Here is a 21413-nt window from a genome sequence, read left to right as displayed (position 1 = left end):
ACAGAATCTGCAGACGCAGAATTTGTCGCAGAATTTTTCGCTGATTTTAAACAAATTCAACAAACTAAAATAAAACTCTGAATGTTGAAACATCTCCACCCAAGCAGGAAAACAATCTTCTATCTGCTAAATTCTGCAGAAAAAAACTAAAATTTGCAGATTCCATTTGGATCTGGTCATAAGTTACCAGCTAAATCAACAGATATTTTTCTGACCGAAACAGATCTAAAAGAGTCAGCATTGGACTTGTATTCATTGGGTGGATACTAACAAAACTCAAAATGAATGCTAATGTTGCTCTGTGTCTACTGGATGTGGCAATAGGCAACTGTATGTTAACAAGTTCACAATAAGAACTTCATAATGTGATAATAATGGTCACGATGTTGTTCGTTCTGCCGCACCTACGTGGCCAAGAAAAATAATGAATGCAGCTTTAAAGCTGCACTGATGAATATTTGCATACATCTTTCATCAAAACTACTTAATAAGGTGATACTATCAGTCAGCATTTGTGTTTTCAGCAGTGGTGGAAGAAGTATTCCGATCCTTTACTTAAGTAAAAGTACTAATACTACACTGTACAAAATACTCTTACAAGTAAAAGTCCTGCATTGAAAATGTCAGTAAAAGTATGTAAGTATCATCAGGAAAATGTACTTAAAGTATTAAAAGTCAAAATAGTCAATGGAGAAAAATCCTCCCATTTGAGAAACTGGAAAGGATCCAAACAGCTGTGTGTTTAATGTTCTAATCATTTCAGCTGGACTTGTAGGCCGTTATATTGTTAGGTGGTTTAATTTATAATGAAACATTGTATTTTATAAACTACATAGTGATTTGTGTGTAACAAATCTTCATTTGTAAAGTAACTAGTAACTAAAGCTGTCAGATGAATGTAGAGGAGTAAAAAGTACAATATTTCTCTCTGAAATGTAGCGGAGTAGAAGTAGAAAGTGGCATGACAAGAAAAGAGTCAAGCAAAGTACAAGTACCTCAACATTTGTACTTAAGTACAGTACTTGAGTAAATGTTCTTAGTTACATTCCACCACTGGTTTTCAGCTAGTTTCACTACCCTCCAGTGGCCAAGAAAATCAATTAATATATCTTTAGTTATTTAAGTCAGGCTTTGGTTGGGTCACGTTTGTTGTGCATGCACCATTATAAGCTACACCTATATTCTGAGGCAGTCTGGATGAGCATTTCTGTGAACAACTGTGCCCACACTATGATATTTTAATGATCCAAGTTTCCCCCATGATGCCATGGTCAGTGATGCAACAGTGCCTAGAAAAGCACCGAACATGTTTCATGGCGTGTAATGGGCTTTGTTCTATAATAGTCCAGCACCATGGCTACCACTACTGTAACTATGGTGTGTAATGCTCTGTACCATAGCTCCCTCCAGTGGTTGCTCCCTGCTGGTCAAAACTAACCGTCACATTCAGCTGATTGCAGTACAGTTTGCAGATTCAAAACACGTATGTTTGCACAGGAAGCAGCTGCACAGTCACCACACTTGGCTGCATGGTGAATGCATGACTGTGTATGTGTGTGTCTTTGACCACATATGCATGTCCATACACACCTTAGCATCTGTAGTTTTTACAATAAATGCAAATGTAAAGTAACCGAAGGGAGATAGCGACCATTACACCATGCTTTTGTCAACTGTTAGCATTTAACTGATGTGAGTCTCTGAATAACTATATTTTGTGGCAATATTCAGAGTTTTTTCTTCAGGTTTGAGTATTTTCATGTATGCAAAGTATTCTGTGTTTTGCTCCTGATTCTGAGAGTAGATAAGCCTCAGTGCATGGACACTATGACTGCACACCAACATATCAGTCCAACTCCCAAGAGTGATAGACGCGGATCTAGACAGAAAAACAGTGAGAAGGTTAAAAAAAGATTACAAATGATAGGAGGTGGGAAGACAAGACAACTAAAGCAGTGTGTTTTAATTGTGAACATAAAAAAGGGGGAGGTGTAAGGAGGCAGGGAGAGAAGAGGAAAAAAGAGGGGGCTGCTCAAAAAAAGAGTGAAGCTTGCGGGAAACACAAAGTTGTACATTCCACAGTTTGAACGGGGTGGGGAGCATCTGGAAATTTTTAAAGGAAAGAGGAGGGGAAATGGAAGGAGGAGCCTCACAGAGAATCTGCTGAATATTTAAGCCACATATACAGAACTTGAGCAGGGCTGTATTTTCTATAAGACTTTTTTAAGATTTAAAGGTGTGTGTAATCCTGTTTGAATATGCAAAAAATGAGCAAATGTGAGACGATCTGATCAATTCATTTGGATGATTTGTTAACTTAACTGCTCAACAGAAAGGAAAAAAAGAGTTACAACACTAAACGGGACTGTCAGCAGTAGAATCCGAAAGCATAGTTGCACAAGACAGAAGTTGTAAGAGAGTATGTCATAGACGCAAAAAAAGACAGAGAGAGCAGGGGAAGTCTGACCAAAGTGTTTGGTCTCTTCCTGCGTAATGATCAGCTCAGGAAGTAAGAGGCAGAAACAGAGGGGAGGGCTGACAGAGAAACGTATTTTCCCATTGCCTTTTAGTTTTTCCTTATTCAGTCCTGCTCCGATCAACAGGGGGGAGAAAAAGGGGGGGGGGGGGGCAGAGAATAGGCGGGGTTTTCAATGGAGCTGAGAGAGAGACAGAGTGACAGAGAGCAGTCGACCACTCAATCTGTAGAAATATGATGGAAGCCAGCGTTGTTTCCCAGGACACAGGGTGAGTGTGTGAGGGGTCTGTCATAATGTAGCCGTGTGAAAATACAGTGCAGGAACTGTAGTGTAGAGACAGGGTGTTGTAACTGTCATGTAGGGGAGAGGTGGTTGGGGGTTGAAAGTTAGACAGCCAGAGCAGGAAAAACAGATGTGATTACTCACCGACTAATATTTAGGTCAATAGCCTCTTAGAGTTTTTGAAATACCAGATCCTGATTTCAGAGTGTCTCGTCAAAACAGATTTTTGAACATATGAGCTGCACTACACTAAGAGAGTGGTCACCATTTTGTTACAGAAATGCTGACGTTTGGAGTTTCTTTTAATCCCACTTTATGTGGGAAAATGTAAGTGGTTGAATGTTGCTACTGACCATGAAAAAGGCAGATCAGACCGTTACAAGGCATGTGGGAATTTGTGAGCATGTTTGAGTTTAAATCTACACAGCCAAGAGTTTGAATGTAACTCTTTTGTCCAACTTTAAACTTTAGACTTTGTTTTGGTGATGATGTGATTTAGGATCCTTTGAACTTGAGTCTTACTGGTTGGACTTTGTGTCAGTTAACAAGCTTGTTTAGGCTGCTGCCTTTGTTGCGGATTGTAATATTTTCTCCTTTAAGAATAAGGTTATCAAATAAAAAATAAAAGTGAGTGCCAGGATTGGATTGCTTGTTGCTTACTTTCATGGGAATGTGATTATCCTAAAAGGTCATGTTAGGTCAAGCGAAGCCAGGGGTATTGGATGGATGAGGTATTCAGATCCCTTACTTAAAGATCCAATATGTAATGTATTACTGTAAATAAATCCAAAAAATGACCCCAATGCGTCATCAGATATTAAGGAAACATGCTAAGTTGAAATACTATCTTTTCTGACAATAATGCTGATGAGAGATCGCTTTTGGCTGAAAACTCTGCTTGAAAACCAAAATGTAGCAATGTAAATGTAGCCTTAAACACACACAGGACTTTCACTCAGTAGACCGGGGTTTTTATCTCATTTGATAGATAGATAAAGTAAATTACAGAATGTTCCAGAATGAGTGTTTTACCAAAAAACAACTATGTTGCTATCCCAGAGAAGATTTAGCTGACCTCATGGTTATTCGACAATTTTCCTGTCGTGTGACGTGTGTGGCACAAACAGGACTTTTGGGGGGATGTTGTGTAGACATGTGACTTCCTCAATTTCGCTGGATATTGCTTTTAAATTCATTAAAAGAATGATCTCACTCAAAACTGGATTCTATGTGGCTTAAAAATATCAGATATTTTCAGTGGCTCAAACAACAAATAGTTTAAAAGGATGTAACATATAGCTGTTGTTTTAATGGACATTTTAAAGGGTTGGTTCACGCAAATTAGCCTACATAAAACATATTTTCTCCCTTACCTCTAGTGTTATCTATCCATGTAGATAGTTTCTGTTTTATTTGCTCAGGTATTGATATGTGATGAGATTTCTGCCACCATTCCAAAAACAATGAAGTTGAATGAAACTTGTTTGTGCTGCTCACCTTAAATTTGGGTGAACCAACCCTTTAAAACTTCTAAACGACCTATCGTCCTGGACGATTCGTCCATTTAAAATCACAGTATTGAGCCAGGTTGATACATGTTCACATGGCCCTAAGTTGTCTTTCTTTCCAACACGGTCTCACGGCAGTTCGTGGAATGGTCACGTGATTTTTTATCTATTGATTCGTGTACACGGACACGTTTATCTCGTTTTTTTCGTGGTGGTCAGCACGTAGTGGTCAGCACGTAATGGGTCACACACGGGAGACGGCCGCGGTCTCTGGGGGACGCGGGACAACAACGGGACGGTTGTGTTTAGGAAAAGAACAACGGGGAAAAGGGACGGTTGTGTTTAGGAAAAGAACAACGGGGAAAGTCCTGTGTTCCACCACCCCAACCAACCTCCCTGCGCAGATTTTCGGCATTTCATACTACTCGCTACCGTAGTCGTGCTGGGACCACGAAAGATGCTTCCTATTGAAATACATTAGTTTAAAAAACGTGCTGCCAACCATGAAAAAAAAACAAGATAAACGTGTCCATGTACACGAATCAATACATTAAATAACGTGACCATTTCACGAACTGCCGTGAGACTGGGTTGTCATTTTACTTTGAAAGTCAACATTTACTTTTACATTGTGTGTACTGTGTACACATTTGTCACAATAAAGGATTTAACACAAGGCTCAGCTGTAAGTTCAAACAGGGAGAGCAGAAACACGAAGAACACAAGCAACGCATGCAATCATTCTACTTGTGGTGCAACACAAAGTTTGTCAAGAACTTGCAAACAATGTATTTAGATTATTTCTGTCAGCTAGCTAACCTAAGCTTACAAAGGGGGAAGTAAGGAGCCTGAACAGCACCGGATCTACACACAAATCTAACACGTGGTCACATTGTTTTCGCATTAAAAGGCTGTGTTTTGTAACTGCAAACACAGCATTCAAACTGACACGGTGTTAAACTCAGTTACAGTGATAACAACATGCTGTAATATGTAATGCAGTGCTAAGTGTTTCTAAGTGGTACTGGCTTAGAAATCAAATAATTATTGAATGTTTTGTCATACCTCTGAGCTATACAAAGTAAAACCATCAGAACACAAGAGTGGTGTTCTCTGAAATAGTAAGTAAAGTAAAGTTTGTCGGTTGCTAGTTGTAGCGTGATTGCTACTGTAGCAAAAGGTAGCAAATTCTGTAGCATTTTACACTCAATATGACATCATTGTCAAATTCCCCTTATTGTAGCATATTTCTCATGCTGATGTCATTACTCATGGGCTAATCCCCACATAACCACACTGCTTCCTCTTACAATGTCCATTCCTTGTGTTAGACAATTGTTTCTGAAGAACTAACAGCCACTAGCCCAGCAGCTATGCATTCTGACCAGTTAAAGGATAAGAATATGTATATCCTGATACCCTGATATATCTGATTCCCGTGTTCCTCTAAAAACTGTTGCGATGCCTTCACTAACCACAGGCTGCTGAGCCATTCAGTTAAGTAAAAACACTCCTTCCATCGCACTCGAAAGGAAAGGAACAGGCAGTAGGGATGTGCATCTCCATCACTGAGGCCGATGCGAAACGCTTCTCGAGATACATACTGTAGGAAGAAACTACCAATAAGATACGTTTCACCCCTATTCATAACATACTTTATAGCGGCACTGCATATTTTGTGTGCGTCTTGTCAAGTTGTTTTTCTGAATTTATTGTTTATTTCATATTAATGTTTAATATATTTGCTTGTTTATGTATGCACCTTTCACCGAGGCAAATTCCACTTAAGTGCACTTATGTTGTGGCAATAGAACCTTTTCTGATTGTGATTCTGAACAGCAGACCGTCTTTCTGTTTAAAAGCCATAAAGCAAAACAATGCAGCAGATTCATTAAAGCAAATGGATGGCTCCTGGTCCTCTTAACAACGGTTTCTATTATTCACAGTAATGAAAAAAATCATGTGTAACGCTGCATGCAGTACACAGGGTGAACCTTCCGTCCGTTCTTCTGCAGTCACTTTGAATGAGTCAACTCCTGGTCACCAGATGCTTGTTTCTGGAGGCAGCCTGAAGCAGAGACAAGATATAAACAAATCCTCCGAATGTTATTGCCATCCCTGACCTTTACCCTTTTTTTCCCTTCACAGCCACACAAGCCCTCTGACAGGATCACTTGACACGCCGTCTGCCTCTTCTCCTGCCTCCATCCCTCCATCTTTTCCGCTTTCTCCACCCTCCCTGCCATCCTCCAACCCTCCGGTCCGGCCATGTCGACCCAAACCGCCCCCTCCCGCGGTGAAGTCCCCCCCGCTCCCCTCTTGTCCTCCTCTACCTGAGTCCACTCCTTCACCCCTTCCTGTCGCTCTCCCTCCTGTCTCCAAACCTCCTCATCCTCTCCCTCCTATCGCCAAACCTCCTCCCCCCCTCTCCTCCAATCCTCCTCCTCCCTCCGTTCCTCCGCCTCTCTCCTTCAACCCTCCTCCCCCATCTCTCCCCCCTCCTCTCTCCCCTACTCCGGTCTCTCCTTCTCCCCTGCTTTCTCTCCAGCCAACTGTCTCCTCTGATCCCTCTCCCTCTTTCACTCCTCCTCCTCCTCTTCCTCCTCCTCCGTTATCATCCTCCTCCTCATCGCCTCCTCCACCTCCACCTGTTATCCCACCATCCTCTCCAACTCCTCCGTTGCTGAGTCTCATAGATCGGCTGGTTGAGAGCGTCTCGGTATGGCAGCCCAAAGGAGTCAGCCAAGACCAAAGCACTAGTGTCATGGAGAAGGAGACAGCCGGGGTGAGACACACACACATTTACACACCGTTTTCGTCTCAAATCTTTGAAATAGTATAATAGAATAGTCCATATCCACGACGTTCTACTTCCAGGATTGGTCCGTTGCTGCCAGAAATTCCGCCGGATGTCACTCTTTACGGCCGGATATCTGTCACCTTCAACTTTCGTTGTGTTGTAATTTTAAACTCTGGTAGATTTCTGAGGACTATGGTTAACTGCTCCTCAGATCTCTGCAGGGTAAATCCAGACAGCTAGCTAGACTATCTGTCCAATCTGAGTTTTCTGTTGCACGACAAAAACAACTTTTGAACGTACACACGTTTCACCAAAACAGGTTCCTTCCTGAGGCTATTTTGCAGAGGCACCGTGGCTTTTCCCGGTTCTTAGCGCCGCCCAAGACGATTGTGACCGGTTTAAAGACATGCCAATAAACCATAGCACGTTTTTCTCCCATCCTGGAATGCTGTGTGGACTAGCCAGACCCTCCTCTGCAGCGCTGTGAAGGAAGGTCTGGCAAAGTGAGACTAAATTAATAATAAACCTCTCTGAAAATAAAAGTTTTGGATGTCTTATGACAATTGTACAGCAACATCAGTGGTAGCAACTGTATAGGACACTTAATGCTCTAAAAGCTTTCACAGCCAATTTGTTTTATAAATGACACAGCAAAACACTTTATTTTATCATTCAACAATTTCCCAATAATGCCTGTGGATGTTTTTTGAGTAAAATAACTATGTCGTTTGCTACTAATTATAGGGAAAATGCAGGGAAAAGTTTTGAAACATCTATTTGAGTTTAGTAGTTGTGTTGAGTTATAAGCCGTTATTATCCTAATAACAGAATACTCAGAGCCCAATACAGAAACACTAGGGAAGAAAATAGACATGAAGTGTTAAAAATACGTTTCAGGTTGCCATATATCAGGACGCACAAAGGACAGATGACTGAAAAACATGGCTGAAACGCCTCCTGTGTAGACAAGCCTTGAAGGTCCCATGGCATGAAAATGTCACTTTATGAGGTTTTTTAACATGAATATGAGTTCCCCCAGCCTGCCTATGGTACCTCAGTGGCTAGAAATGGTGATAGGTGTAAACCGAGCCCTGGGTATCCTGCTCTGCCTTTGAGAAAATGAAAGCTCAGATGGACCAATCTGGAATCTCCTCCTTATGAGGTCATAAGGAGAAAGGTCACCTCCTCTCTCTCTGCTTTGCCCGCCCAGAGAATTTGGCCCGCCCATGAGAAAGAGAGAGACATCATGGCTTTCAAACAAGCAAAGTGGCAGTTGGTCAAGGCCACACACCACCTTGCCCCCCCCCCTCTCTCCTCCTCAATAGCATTTAAAGCTACAGACACAGAAATGGCACGTCCTAAGGAAAGCTCATTGTGGTACTGGCTCTAGTGGCTGTAATTCTGCACCAAGGCTGAATTTCGGGAAAGAGACTTCAGATACAGTATTAGGGGACCACTAAGGTCTATATAAAAGAGACTTCAGATACAGTATTAGGGGACCACTAAGGCCAAAAAGCAGCATGTCATGGGACCTTTAAGTAGAGCAAGGAAACATTTAGCTTAGTTTAGCATAAAGACTGGAAACAGGGCAAAACAGCCTTTTTCTCTCCAATGTTAGAAATACACCATACACCACTGAAGTACAGTAATCTGTTGTATCTTATTTGTTTAACCAGTACACAAACAGAACAGTAAAAACAACAATTTGTGGTTTTAGCAGATTTAGCCTGACGTGGTCATACTTAGATTGTAGTCAGAATATGAGTCTGATACTGCTCCATTGGGCTGTGATTATGGGCCGTGTTTCAACCGAACCAGGAAAGAAAATGCCTCTGCACTCAATTGGATAGACCTACAACCAATCAGAGCAACGGAGTATGTGACGTATGATAAATTAAACTTTTGCCGAATCCCGTAGGAAGGACGGCAAAAACATCTTTCCGATCGACAAATGTCTTGATCGCGGTTCTCTGTTCCTCTTTTAAAATGAATGCGCTGTCGATATCTTCTATATCAGATGTGATGGCGGAATCTACACATCTCAATTCTCCAGCGGCAGCCATCTTTGTTGTAAACAAATTCAACCCAAGCGCTCTTTGGTGACGATGAAGCCCGCCCTGACAATTTGATTGGTCCAAACAGCTCTGGTTCGAGCATAGTTGCTCCACAACGGATCAAGTCCAGACCGAACTTCCCGACCTCAAATGTTGTGGGCGGGGCTAAGTTCGGCTGGCGTCCAGGCTAGGGCAGATTAGTTGTTTGTCTAGAAATAGTTCCAACATGTCCTGTAACAAATTGCCTTTTTTTGTGTTTGTGTGCGGATTAAAGAAACAAGATACAACATGTGACAACAACAACAACAGTGGGCTTCACAGATGTTGGATGTTGGTAGCTGTACTTTTTAAATTTGGGACAGAGCCAGGCGAGCTGTTTCCCCTTGTTTCTGGTCTTTATGTTAAGCTAAGCTTGTCGCCTCATGGCTGCATTGTAGCGCCATACTTAATGCACATTTTAGATTTATATCAATCCTTTTATCTCACTCTCGGAAAAAGAAAGCAAATAAGCGTATATCATAAAATGATTTATTCATATGCTTGACTGTTAACTTTACATTTTTGGATGACCCTCTGTGCACTGACTAAAAGACTAGATTGCGTAACAGTTCATTTGAAGTTTGCCATCTGAACAGTGTCTCAATTTTCCACAGTGACATCATCTTTTCCAGGACTCTTTCTATGAATTCACAGTACATATAAATTCTTTCTAGGAAATTATAGGAAACTATGGGATCTGTAAAAAAAAAGAAGAAAATCAGCTTTTAAAACCCATATTGTCAATCAATATACAGACTAATATAGGCTGTAGTAGTCGGTGTGTTGTTTAGCTGTTGTTCAACCTGTGGTATATAAAGCTGTAATACAGTTTATCTGAAATTTTTGACACAAAATAATGGATTTATGTTTGTGATTTATATGGTTTATGTTTGCACGCTGTATGTGTTTGTGTTTGTGTAAGTCTTGTCTCAGCATTTTAGTGTACATGCTCTCCATTCTGACCTCACAGAGTTGTAACCACGTTGACCTTTTGCAGGCCTTCCTGCTGAACAGCACAGAGGACAAGGACATGACACTGTCGGTGCGGCTGCCTGATGAACAGGGGGCGCCGCTCGTACACAACTTGGCGGTCAAACAACACAAGACATGTACGTGCCACACGAGCTACTGTAAAAGCTTCAGAGAGTGGAAACACAAAATGCAGGATTTGCATGACACAGCACAGATAGCAGAGCAGTTAGTGATTCATTCTTACACCGTTTTCTGTCACAGTTCTCCACTTAGATGGTTCCTGTCTGGTTTTTGATGACATCTTCAAATTGATCTCCTTCTACTGTGCCAGCAGGTAATACATATACACTGCACACACATATGGGCACATGTACATACTGTTCAGATACACAAAAAACATCATGAGCACACAAAAAAAACCATGGTTTGTGTGCATATATACACATGTGCAGACAACTGCACATTAAGGGCGTACTCACACACGATTGTCCCCCGCTCCCCACTCCCCTGCTGGCCTGCCTTCACACTGTAATAAAACATCAGAGATGGTTTGAAAACATTCAGGGCCAGGGTGTTAAGGAAAAACTCAGGAGCAGCACAACTCATTTCACATACGTGAGAGAGCCACGTTGCCACTGCAAAATAGTATCGGGAAGGAACTTGTTTCGGTGGAACGTGTACATTCAAAAGTTTTTTTTTTCAGTTTCTGAAAACTCAGATTGGACAGATAGTCTAGCTAGCTGTCTGGATTTACCCTGCAGAGATCTGAGGAGCAGTTAACCATAGTCCTCATAAATCTACCGGAGTTTAAAATTCCAACACAAAGAAAGAGGAAGGAAACAGACATCTGGCTGAAAAGAGTCACATCCGGTGGAATTTCCGGAAGTGGAACGTTGTGGATATAGACTACGTTTTGCTGAACCTTTAAGGTAAACAAAGATATTGCAGGTGCCTAAAAACAGATGCTAAAGCCTAGTTCAGCCTATCTCTCTCTCTCTCTCTCTGGGAAGTAGGCAAAAGTGTGGCAGACCCACCGACCTCATAAAGGAGACAGTCCTGAAACATGCAGCTGTCAACACTACCTTGAATTCATAGAGACAATCATAATTATACATGAGGTATGGTTATTAGAGACTGGCTGAATATTCTCGTCCCCTGACCTGTGGCCTATGAATGACCTGATGTTGTCTAAGCTTTCCCTTTGTCTCATCATACCACAAGATGGTGTTTCTGGAAATCCCACCACACAGAGCACGCTTACGTCATTAAGATGCAACTTTTTGATTTGAAGAAAACGTGAAAAAATGGAGCGCTATCGTACAGCACAATGGAGTTTATCACTGTAATGCTTACTTTGTGGCTTTTTTGAAGTTGTTTGGGGTGTAATGATACACAGCCCTCCCGCATGCCTAACAGGTTTATTGCTTATCGAGCGCAAGGCAGTTCCGTTCTCGGGCATGTTTAGCAACCACACTGATGCGTAGTGTGCCCGAGTCCAACCGAACCATGCCCTGGCCCACCCATTTCAAGCTGGCCCGGATTTAGCGTGCCCAGGCACGGTACGGAACGGTCACACTAGTCAAACCAACCAGACAAACGTGGGGTCAAACGTACTCGGAGTGTGAGTATGCCCTGACACTTAAGCCATACATTTACAGTAAACATACATACATACATACATACAGTATATGTACAATAAATACAAACTATAAACATACGTACACAAAGATGCATCTTTTCCGGACATACACTAAACATCCATAACATGCAATATCCACACACATTTACACCATAAAAATCATATGAGACACATCTGCATACACACACACACACACACACACACACACTAGTGCGTCGCACTATCTTTGTGGGGACCTGTCATTGACATAATGTATTCCCTAGCCCCTTACCCTAACCTTAACCATCACAACTAAATGCCTAACCTTAACCCTTACCCTCACCCTAACCATAACCTAATTCTAACCCTAATCCTACAACCAAGTCTTAACCCTCAAACAGCCCTTTAAACTTGTGGGGTCCAGCATTTTGGCCCCACAAAGCTGTCTGGACCCCACAAGTATACTGGGCTCCCGGTTTTTGGACCCCACGAATGTAGTTAAACAAGAACACACACACACACACACACACACGGCAAGATTGTGTTATGTCATATTATTAAAACTCCCTGCTTACACTTAATGCTGGCTTTTTATTATTTAATCCACCAAATAGGGACATTCTGGCCATTCCACTGAGATTACCCCGAGCTATTACCACAGCAACGAAGAGAGAGGAGCTGGAGGTCATCTCCGCATTGGGTGCAGGTAGATAAATCTACATTATTAGTGCATTGAAGTTGGGTCATTGCTGGAGCAACGAGCAGGATACAGCAATGAAAGACGGCATGTATGAAAATACAGACACAGAATGAACGTACACTTTGAAAAACTGAAAGTGAATATGAAAAGTATTATTCAAGTATGGCACTGATAGAAGCAATGTAAAATATATCGTTTTAGCCCCTTTACAGGTATGGAACATTTAGACTGCCTCCTCCTAGAGGACTCAACAGACCAAATTTAACATACTGGTTAAGAGTCCAGGCCTGAGGATGTCTACATGCCAATACTGAGTCAAAGTAATTGCGCTACCTACTCGCAACAGGAAGTGTGGCAAGTGTGGCCTTGTGTGACAAACATCATTCGGTTTACATGAATTTTATGTTGTGTCCACACTTGACATACAGCAAAATAATGCATTTTAAGTGCATGTTCTGTGGCACCATATAGTGGAAAAAGTGGTACAAAATTTGCAATACATCATCTCCAGCACTACAAACTCCACGCAGGAAATAACATCTAAGTTGTGTGCGCAGTGTCCGAGGGGCCCAAAAAAAGATCCACGGCCGCGTCAAATGGTGTCCCGCCAGTACCCCCGATGTGCAGAAAAGTACAAGGGCCCCGTTCATTGTGCTTGCAGCATTAATTACCAAAGTTATATTTCATTTATTTAATCCGTACAAAGACCGAAGTGTAAGTGTTATGTGCAGGACTCCTTCTTGGCTGAGTGCAGTGACTTCCTGGAGTCTCCACTGGTAGCCTGGCAACCTCACAATGACAACAAGACTCAAAGTCAATGCACCAAGCCAATGCCCTCGGGAACAGGGCTAAGCTGGGAAGTAATTTAGGCCTAGTGGCCACACACAGGGTATTGCAACTTTAGCTTTCATCAAGCCAAGCACACTGACCCAAAAAGCATTCTTCCCACACACACTCACTGGAAAAGCAGCAAATGTAAAACAGTGATGATTATATTATCGGAATGTAATCCATTCAGTCCAGTAACATCTGGAAAGTCTAGAAGAGCTGCGTGATTCAATTATTTTATCCCATCCACGTGTGTGGGGAGCCAACAGGAAGTTAGCCAGCTCGGACAGCGGAAGTCTGGGATGCACGTTTGCTCAACCGGCTCAGCTGGCTCAGCTGGAGGGGGATTGTGGTCACTACTCCAATGTAGTGCATATGCTCAATGGGCCCTATAATGGCTAAGCCTAAAAACTTAAAGACCACTGAGGGGCTGCTATACAGACTTGAAACATAGTCTATGGCTAGTAAACTAGCTGACGCGCTCTCTTCTACCTCACACCGCTCCGTAGCCTACTGTTGAAATCACTGACTCCAATAGTCATTGTTGCGTTTAGATGGTCATTTGTTGATCACAATGTTCTTCAAATGAACATGTAAGAATCCATATGTCGATTAAGCTCCATCAACAAACATTTTGATGCGTTCAAAAACTATTTGTGCTCCTCCTGCAGCACCCCCTGTTATCTGGTGAAAGGTTCCTACCTAAATAGACATCACTCACAAGCACACCAGTGACACCAGTGGACAATTTGTGTCCTACACCCAAAAAAAAAAATGAAAACGGCTCTTACAGGCCCAATACGCAGAAGTGAGGAAGCCTGTGGGTTTTTTTTCTGTGTATGCGCTCAGTGAGCAAATTTAATAGGAATGAAGATGAGATAAGATACTGAAATCACCTTGTGGTAAGAAGTTTTCCAAGGTCTACAACAAAACAGCATTTCCATATAAATCTACAATGTGAGACAGGCGATTTCAGAGAAATTTAAAAAAAAAAAGAAACATAAATGAGTACATAGCAACTTTTTTTTTTTTAAACACTGACTGCATGTGTTGCAGATTTCTGGACGTCTGATCTGAACCAGCAGGCACAGAACCAGGACTTGGTTTTGGATCACAACCACAGCAAACTGTATGTGTACGTCAACCCAGTCACTGTAGAGGAGAGCCCCAACAAAGACCTGAACCACCCCACTATCTCCAAACTTGATATCATCGCCAATCAAAACATCACCCCCTCCCTGCAGAATGGAGAAGCCGCACAGAAGATCAGCACAGCCAAGGTCAAAGGTCAGACTAAGACCACGCCCAGCCACGAGATTAAATACAAGCGCCCCCCACCCCGACCCCCTAGCCTGGGCTCAGGGTCAGGGATGGGCCTCCTCTTCTCCTCTCCCCCCTCGCTTCACACTTCATCTTCTGTGACGCCAGCGGTTGAGAGAAAAAAGGAAGGAAAGGGAGGAGCAGGAGAGAGAGAAGAGAGGAAGTCAACGTCGACATCACTTACTCCATCGAGGCCTCCTGTCCCCCTGCAGAGCCGAGCCGCTCCCCCGCTGCCTCCTGCTCCTCTCCGTCGCACCTCGTCCAGGAAAAGCACTGACCGAGAGGAAGGAGAGGGGACGGAGAGAGAGAAGGGAGAAAAACCTGCAAAGAAAACGGAGAGAGAGGGGGGAGGAGAGAGAGGAGAGGAGAAAACGGGAAGTAAATCAGGTCAGCTGGATGAGGGGGTTGAGCAAGAGAACAGTAGCCAGCATCAAGAGGAGGAGGTTAAAAAGGATGGGGAAAAGAGAGAGAAAGAGGATGAGAAGGAGGAAAGAGACGTGAAATTGGAGGAAGAGGAGGACAAACAGAAATCCAGCTCCCCGTGTTCTCCGTCAGTGAAAAAACCGTCCCGTCCAGTCCCTCCGCCAAGGAGGAAACCGTGTCCCCCAAAAGCACCTGTGTGCCCCAACCAGGCGGGAGGAGGATCAGCCAATCAGACTGCTGGGATGAGAGGGCCCCCTCCCTCCCCGGCGCGGCGGCCAGATGTGTCGCTGTACTCGCCGCAGGGCGGTGCTGTGCTAGTAACTGATCCCGACTCCTGCTCTGCCAGCAGCACTGAGGAAGAAGGAGAGCTGAAACAGGAGCAGGAGCAAAACCACAAGTAGGTTTGGATTGGCTGGTGTAGAGAGATACTAAAGTACTGGGCTGTGTTTGAAATTGCATGCTAATATACTTCTCATACTATTCATACTAAGCACGACGTTTAAATTGAGTATGTAGCGTGTTCCAACTGCACAGTATGTGGATTTTGTGTACGCGAGAAATGCTCATACATATACTAGATAAACAAGATTTTCTTAGTCAAATATTTTACACTAAAATATTTTATCATTTGAATTTTCCTTAAAGTAATAATGGAAAATATCACATTTAGTGGAAGTTGACTTACATTTGTGATATTTTTGCTTCTTTTTTTTCTTGGTGAAATAATGTGACAAAAAGAAGAAAAAAAGTGTGACATATAAACAAACTGTCTCTAACTAAATGCAAATGGATAGTTTGATCTTGTGAAAAAGATAGTTTGAAAGCCTGAGGGCTCTAAGGACAAAGATAAGATAAGATAAAACTTGATTTATCCTGAGGGGAATTGCTGTGCAGCAGTACAGCCAGACAAAGTGGGAAGAGTGCAAATATAAAGAGTGCAAATTAAAAAGTCTAAGATAACACATTACACAAAGGTGTCCTCAGCTTTGGTACTTACTCTGTTAACCCTGTAGGTGTTAAAAGGCCACTGCTCAATCCTCATATATGTAACCAGGGGACAAGTAATGAATTGTGAAATTCATTCTGAAATGCACAGATGGTCGAAACCTAGTGGTAATATAAATCTTTCTGGTTGAAAGCTATGCTGCTACATTCTGGGCTAGGCCTTTTTATCATGACTAGCAGTGAAGGCCAGGAAATAAATACGTGTCAGTCATCTTTAAATTATTGTGCAATATCCAACATGTAATGCAAATATGTTTCTGAGTCTAACCCGTGCATAGCATTGTAGTATGTGAGTGAGTAGATGCATTTATAGTACATTAAGAGGAAGAAGGGTTTCAGAATAGACACTAGAGCAGAGGATGACACAAAGTTACACACATATTTTTTTGTATTAATTGTGTAAAACGTAGCATCAATATCAGCTTACCTACATCCTTTTTAAATGCTTTTCAGGCCAGAAACTGTAACACTGTAGTCAAGGCATGCATAATATCAGAATGTACAAGGTTGTTGTTTTTTGTCGGTTATCATTCACATGACACACGCACAGGCCCGAAATACACACACATGCAAATAGGACCTATACACATGCATTATATGGAGAGATGTCAGAGCTACCAGTCCACACTCCATATTTGGTCCACATGCATTTATTAAGACAGACAGGAACTTTGTACAAAGTTCAACTCATCAAAACGTGTTGAGCTATGTGTACAAATTCCTCTCTATATATGACACAGAAGGTCTCAGACGAGTGAAGACTGGACCTCATAATCGATGGGTACCACTATGTTTGGTCAAAGGATTCAAAGTCACGAGTCATGTATTACAGAATTTTTCTATATTTGAATGTTTCTAAAAGCGTGACATGAGTCACAAGGACACTGAATCTAACTGTATATTTCTTTCCAGTCGCCCTGCAGAGAGTGCCAACCCAGTAAAGAGAGCCTCCACCACTGTTATGTTGGACCGAGCACGCTACCGCCTGTCCAACGTCATCACGGGCCTCATCAGCCACGACCGTCGCCTCACACAGCGCATCGTAGAGCTGGCCAGGGACCCTCTGAGCTACTTTGGGAACCTGGTGAGTGAGTACACAGAGGGGAAAAATATCCTCATCTGTTTTGAGTTCAACAACCAGCTGATATATTTGGATTTCTCTGGATAACAACACCAACCAAAAGTTTCAAAATACAATTGGCATCAGGTTTAGCTTTCATATTTTGTATTTAGGTGAAAGAGCACCGTGCATTCACCCTGGAGACCATGTCGAACCACTCCTCCTCCACCGAGCTGTTGCAGGAGATCAGACAGATGATGACTCAGCTGAAGAGTTACCTACTGCAGAGTACCGAGCTGCAAGCTATCCTGGAGCCGCAACATCAGTATGCACAAGACAAACTGGGTAACTCTAAAACTATGTCATGTTTTATTTAAGATGTTTGTCTGTTTGGTTTCCCAATTGAATTCTTCAAAATCAGAATCAGAATCAAAAAAGGTTGTATTGCCACAATAAGTACACTTATGTGGAATTTGCCTGGGTGAAAGGTACATACATAAACAGACAAACAAACATACATTAATATGAAATAAACAATAAATACAGAAAAACAAATATATACATACTAAGTAACTGTTGCATGAGAAAAGAAGAGGCTAAGTGGTTTGAGTGCAAAATTTGCAAAGAATATATAGTATATGCAGTGGGCAGATGTAAAGTCCAGGATGAAGGTTAGTGCAAGTGTAGTGACTAGGGATGGTGGGGGCGGGGGGAATTCTCTAAACCTGTTATGTCCTTTGTATATTTTACTTATTTATATTGTACTACTACTCAGCCTCAGTCTTCTGTCTTTGTGAAATCTGAGAAAATAGCCCTGCGTAAAGAACTGGGAACAGGAAGTTTGAAATATGTTAACATACTGTATATATGACAAGATACTATTGAGTTGCAGTACGATGGTATTAAGACATTTTTTTATCGCGATATCGCGGGATTCGATAAATCGTTACATCCCTACTATATTGTCATAAGTACTAATTAACGATGTATCAGTTTATTTTAACACCTGTGCAACAACTTCGTTGAAACCACCGCTGAGAGGCTGATAATCAACACCTGTATGACGCACCGTTTGATTAATCCAGTTCTATTCCGGGATACGCCTTTAAGGATGTTTTGTTCATTTCAAAGCAAGAAAAAAACAAATTGACAAAATCCAGTAGCACATGAAAAAATAATATTTGCCTAGGTGAACGTGGATAGGGTGAAATTTGCAGTGACATTTTGCGGTCAACTGTAAATGTAGGAACCCAAACTCCGCCACGCGCACAGGTGCATAATACACAATCATAATTGTTAGACCAACCCCTGTGACATCTTACCTTACATAATAGGTGAAATGAGAAACAAACATAAAATATATATGGCTCCTATTAACTAGGGCTCGGTATCATTAAAAATATTTCGATACCGGTACCGATATCAATACCGTGACTTCGATACCAGTTCCTAAACGAGACTTTTTTCAATACCAATTTTTATTATAACAAAAAGAAATTACAATCTAACACGTTACGGCACAAATCTTTTTATTTATTTTTCAGTTCCTACTACGTGAGCCCCGTCTCTGTGTGTAACATAGAGTTTTTCCTGCCTGCCTTTACAACGTGTAACGCCAAACAGCCAATCACAGACATTATTAGATCTTGGTACTGTAGAAGCATGCTGCATGCTTATTGGCTCACTGACTCTGATGAGATTTACTTCTTAGGAATTGAAATTGGGCATTGAATGACGAGGCATTTTTCGATACTCGATACTTTAGAGGCAATTCGGTAAAAGAAATGGAATTTGGTACCCAGCCCTTTTGTGAAGCCCATAAAATAGTGTTTATTTTTTGTTGGCTGTCAGAGAGGTGTTGATTCAACTACATGGTCATTTTCAAAGGCCTAGCGTTAGTCAGCGGGGGTTGTTGTCCAATTGTTGTCCATTTAGCACGACGGAAAATTAGAAATAATTGAATGAATTATAAATGTGTGTGTCCATGCAGAGAGCATGGTAGAAGCTGCTCTGTGTAAGAGTGTACTGAAGCCACTGAGGGAGCCAATTTACCAGAGTCTGGAGAAACTGCACACCGACGACGGCAGCCTGAAACAATTGGCACAGAACCAGGTACAGTACAGTACATTTATATTCAAAGTAGCAGCAGCAGCAGCAGTTGTGATGCTGATAGTGTGTTTTGTTGTGTGTGTGTCAGTCTGTCGTCCTAGGCAGCACCACCACAGCATTAGGAGTAACTACTGCCATCCCCGAGGCCTCTACTATGGAGAAGATCAGCATCAAACTGAACAGCCTCCATCTGGAGTATTCTCCCCAGAAAAAGATTGAGTTCATGCTGAAGGCCTGCAAGATGATCTATGACTCCATGTCTGCCAGCAGCCCAGGTCAGAGCCCCATAACGGTCCTTTAACATCTGATCCATAATGCTATTCTAATATCACTGTGGTGAAATTTACAAACTCATGCTATGTAAGTTGACAGCAGTAGGTTATAACCTGTCTCAGGATGAGTAGTAGTTCAACACCATGTCTCCATAGAAGACGAGAAACGTAGTCTAGGAAACATAGCGAGGATTTGTCGTTCATGCAACAAGGCAGGCCTGCTTAGTTCTTTCGAGGAATAATTGTAAAGATTTACAAGGAATAGGTTTATGGCATTTCCTCTCTAACTGGGACGTTTTGGGTCAGATTGGTTAGGATTGCTATGGACAAAGTACACATTGCTGTCGTGTGGCAAGGAATAATAGGACCCAAACGCAGAGAGAGGAGAAGAAAGTTGGCGTTGAGGATTTATTGTGAACGAAAAATGGCAGTACAGAGACTGGAAAAAACACTGGGAAAAACTCACTGGGAAAAACTCACAAGAACAAAAGAACGCAGGGAAGATTCCAACAAAGGCACATGGCTGGGACACACTGACAGGGAACAAGCAGACAGGGCAAAAACACAAACTGACCGAACAAAGACACAAAACCATCTGACAAGAGACAAAGGAAACACAGGGGCTAAATAAACTAGGTAACGAGCAAACACAGGACAGGTGACACCAGGGCTGGGGAACAGGTGGAGCACATTAGACAATCACACAGGTCGGGAAAACACAGGAAGCAAAACTAGACATGACAAGACAGAAAACAGACTATCAAAATAAAACAGGAAACAGAACATAAACAGGGAAATGCACAACAGGGAACAGAAAAATACACAACAAAATATACACAGACCACAATACACAACACAGGATAAATTTACAAGACAGGGAACAGAAACATACAGAATAAATATACAAAAACAGGAAACTACAAAATAACAACAGGCAACAGAAGTGTCCATAACCATCACACATTGCGATACACTGGTGAGAGCAAATGGCGTTTAACCATGTATCCAGCTCATTTAAATCAGCTCACGTCACTGTATTGTGTGAGCAGTTAACATCATTTAATATTGTATGTGGTGTTTTTCTTTTGCGGGGTGCAAATGTACCACCGAAAACAAGTTACTTCCCGACACCACCTACTTTGCGACTGGAGCTTAGCGCTGCCAAGGACGATTTTTAATTTTTTTAAAGAAATGCAAGATCTCCTATTCTCCTATCCCAGAATGTATCTGTGGTGTAGCCAGACCTATCTCTGCAGCGCTGCGGAGATAGGCCTGGCAATGCGAGACTAGCAGCTGTATGATAAGACAGTGCTGCCTGGAGCGCTCCCATCCCTCCAAGGTCAGGGGAGGAAGTTAACACATAACACATACTCACATTCATACACACACACACCTAAGGATAGGCTGTACTGCAGTTTGGTCTAGCTGACATTGTTTTCAGTCTGTGCTGAGGTGTTTGGGTTAATGATTTAGGTAAGCATATGTGTTTATGGCGCCCGCAATATCTTTGTTTACATTGAAGGGTTCAGCTAACCTTAACACATCCAGCATGAGTTTAAATACACCTCCGGGAAGACAGGAAATTCTGAAGTTGGGATGGTACTAGTCTATATCCCCGACGTTCCACTTCCGGGATTGCTCCGTTACCTTGGGCTTCCGTTGCGTTGGCATTTTAAACTCTGGTGGATTTATGAGGACTATGGTTAACCTTTTCTCAGATCTCTGCATGATAAATCCAGACAGCTAGCTAGACTCTTTGTCCAATCTGAGTTTTCTGTTCAAACAACCTTTGAACGTACACATGTAACCACCAAAAACAAGTTCCTTCCCGAGGCTATTTTGCAGAGGCGCCGTTGCTCCGTACAGCGCTTAGCGCCGCCCAAGACGATTGTGATTGGTTTAAAGAAATGCCAATAAACCAGAGCACGTTTTTTTTTCCCGTCCCG

General features: G+C 42.2%; 1 protein-coding gene across 2 annotated transcripts in view; it reads left to right on the top strand.

The window, feature by feature from the left end:
- The first annotated feature begins 2490 nt into the window (after window positions 1-2490).
- The window catches only part of rin3 (Ras and Rab interactor 3), a 23798-nt gene continuing 4875 nt past the window's right edge, over window positions 2491-21413 (top strand). The window contains exons 1-10 of one of the 2 annotated variants that reach the window (XM_031321251.2): window positions 2491-2745; window positions 6416-7052; window positions 10158-10269; window positions 10394-10466; window positions 12365-12456; window positions 14335-15418; window positions 16939-17110; window positions 17260-17431; window positions 19077-19198; window positions 19284-19470. In XM_031321251.2, coding sequence (XP_031177111.1) covers window positions 2711-2745; window positions 6416-7052; window positions 10158-10269; window positions 10394-10466; window positions 12365-12456; window positions 14335-15418; window positions 16939-17110; window positions 17260-17431; window positions 19077-19198; window positions 19284-19470 — 2686 coding nt within the window. In that variant the 5' untranslated portion in view covers window positions 2491-2710. Of the gene's footprint in view, window positions 2746-6226; window positions 6256-6415; window positions 7053-10157; window positions 10270-10393; window positions 10467-12364; window positions 12457-14334; window positions 15419-16938; window positions 17111-17259; window positions 17432-19076; window positions 19199-19283; window positions 19471-21413 lie in introns of those variants that run through there. The other variant, XM_031321253.2, reaches the window with a different exon arrangement.

The sequence above is a fragment of the Sander lucioperca genome, chromosome 18, assembly GCF_008315115.2.
Source record: "Sander lucioperca isolate FBNREF2018 chromosome 18, SLUC_FBN_1.2, whole genome shotgun sequence".
Classification (NCBI taxonomy): domain Eukaryota; kingdom Metazoa; phylum Chordata; class Actinopteri; order Perciformes; family Percidae; genus Sander; species Sander lucioperca.
Note: the sequence above shows the minus strand (reverse complement) of the source record. Positions and strands in the feature narration are given on the sequence as shown.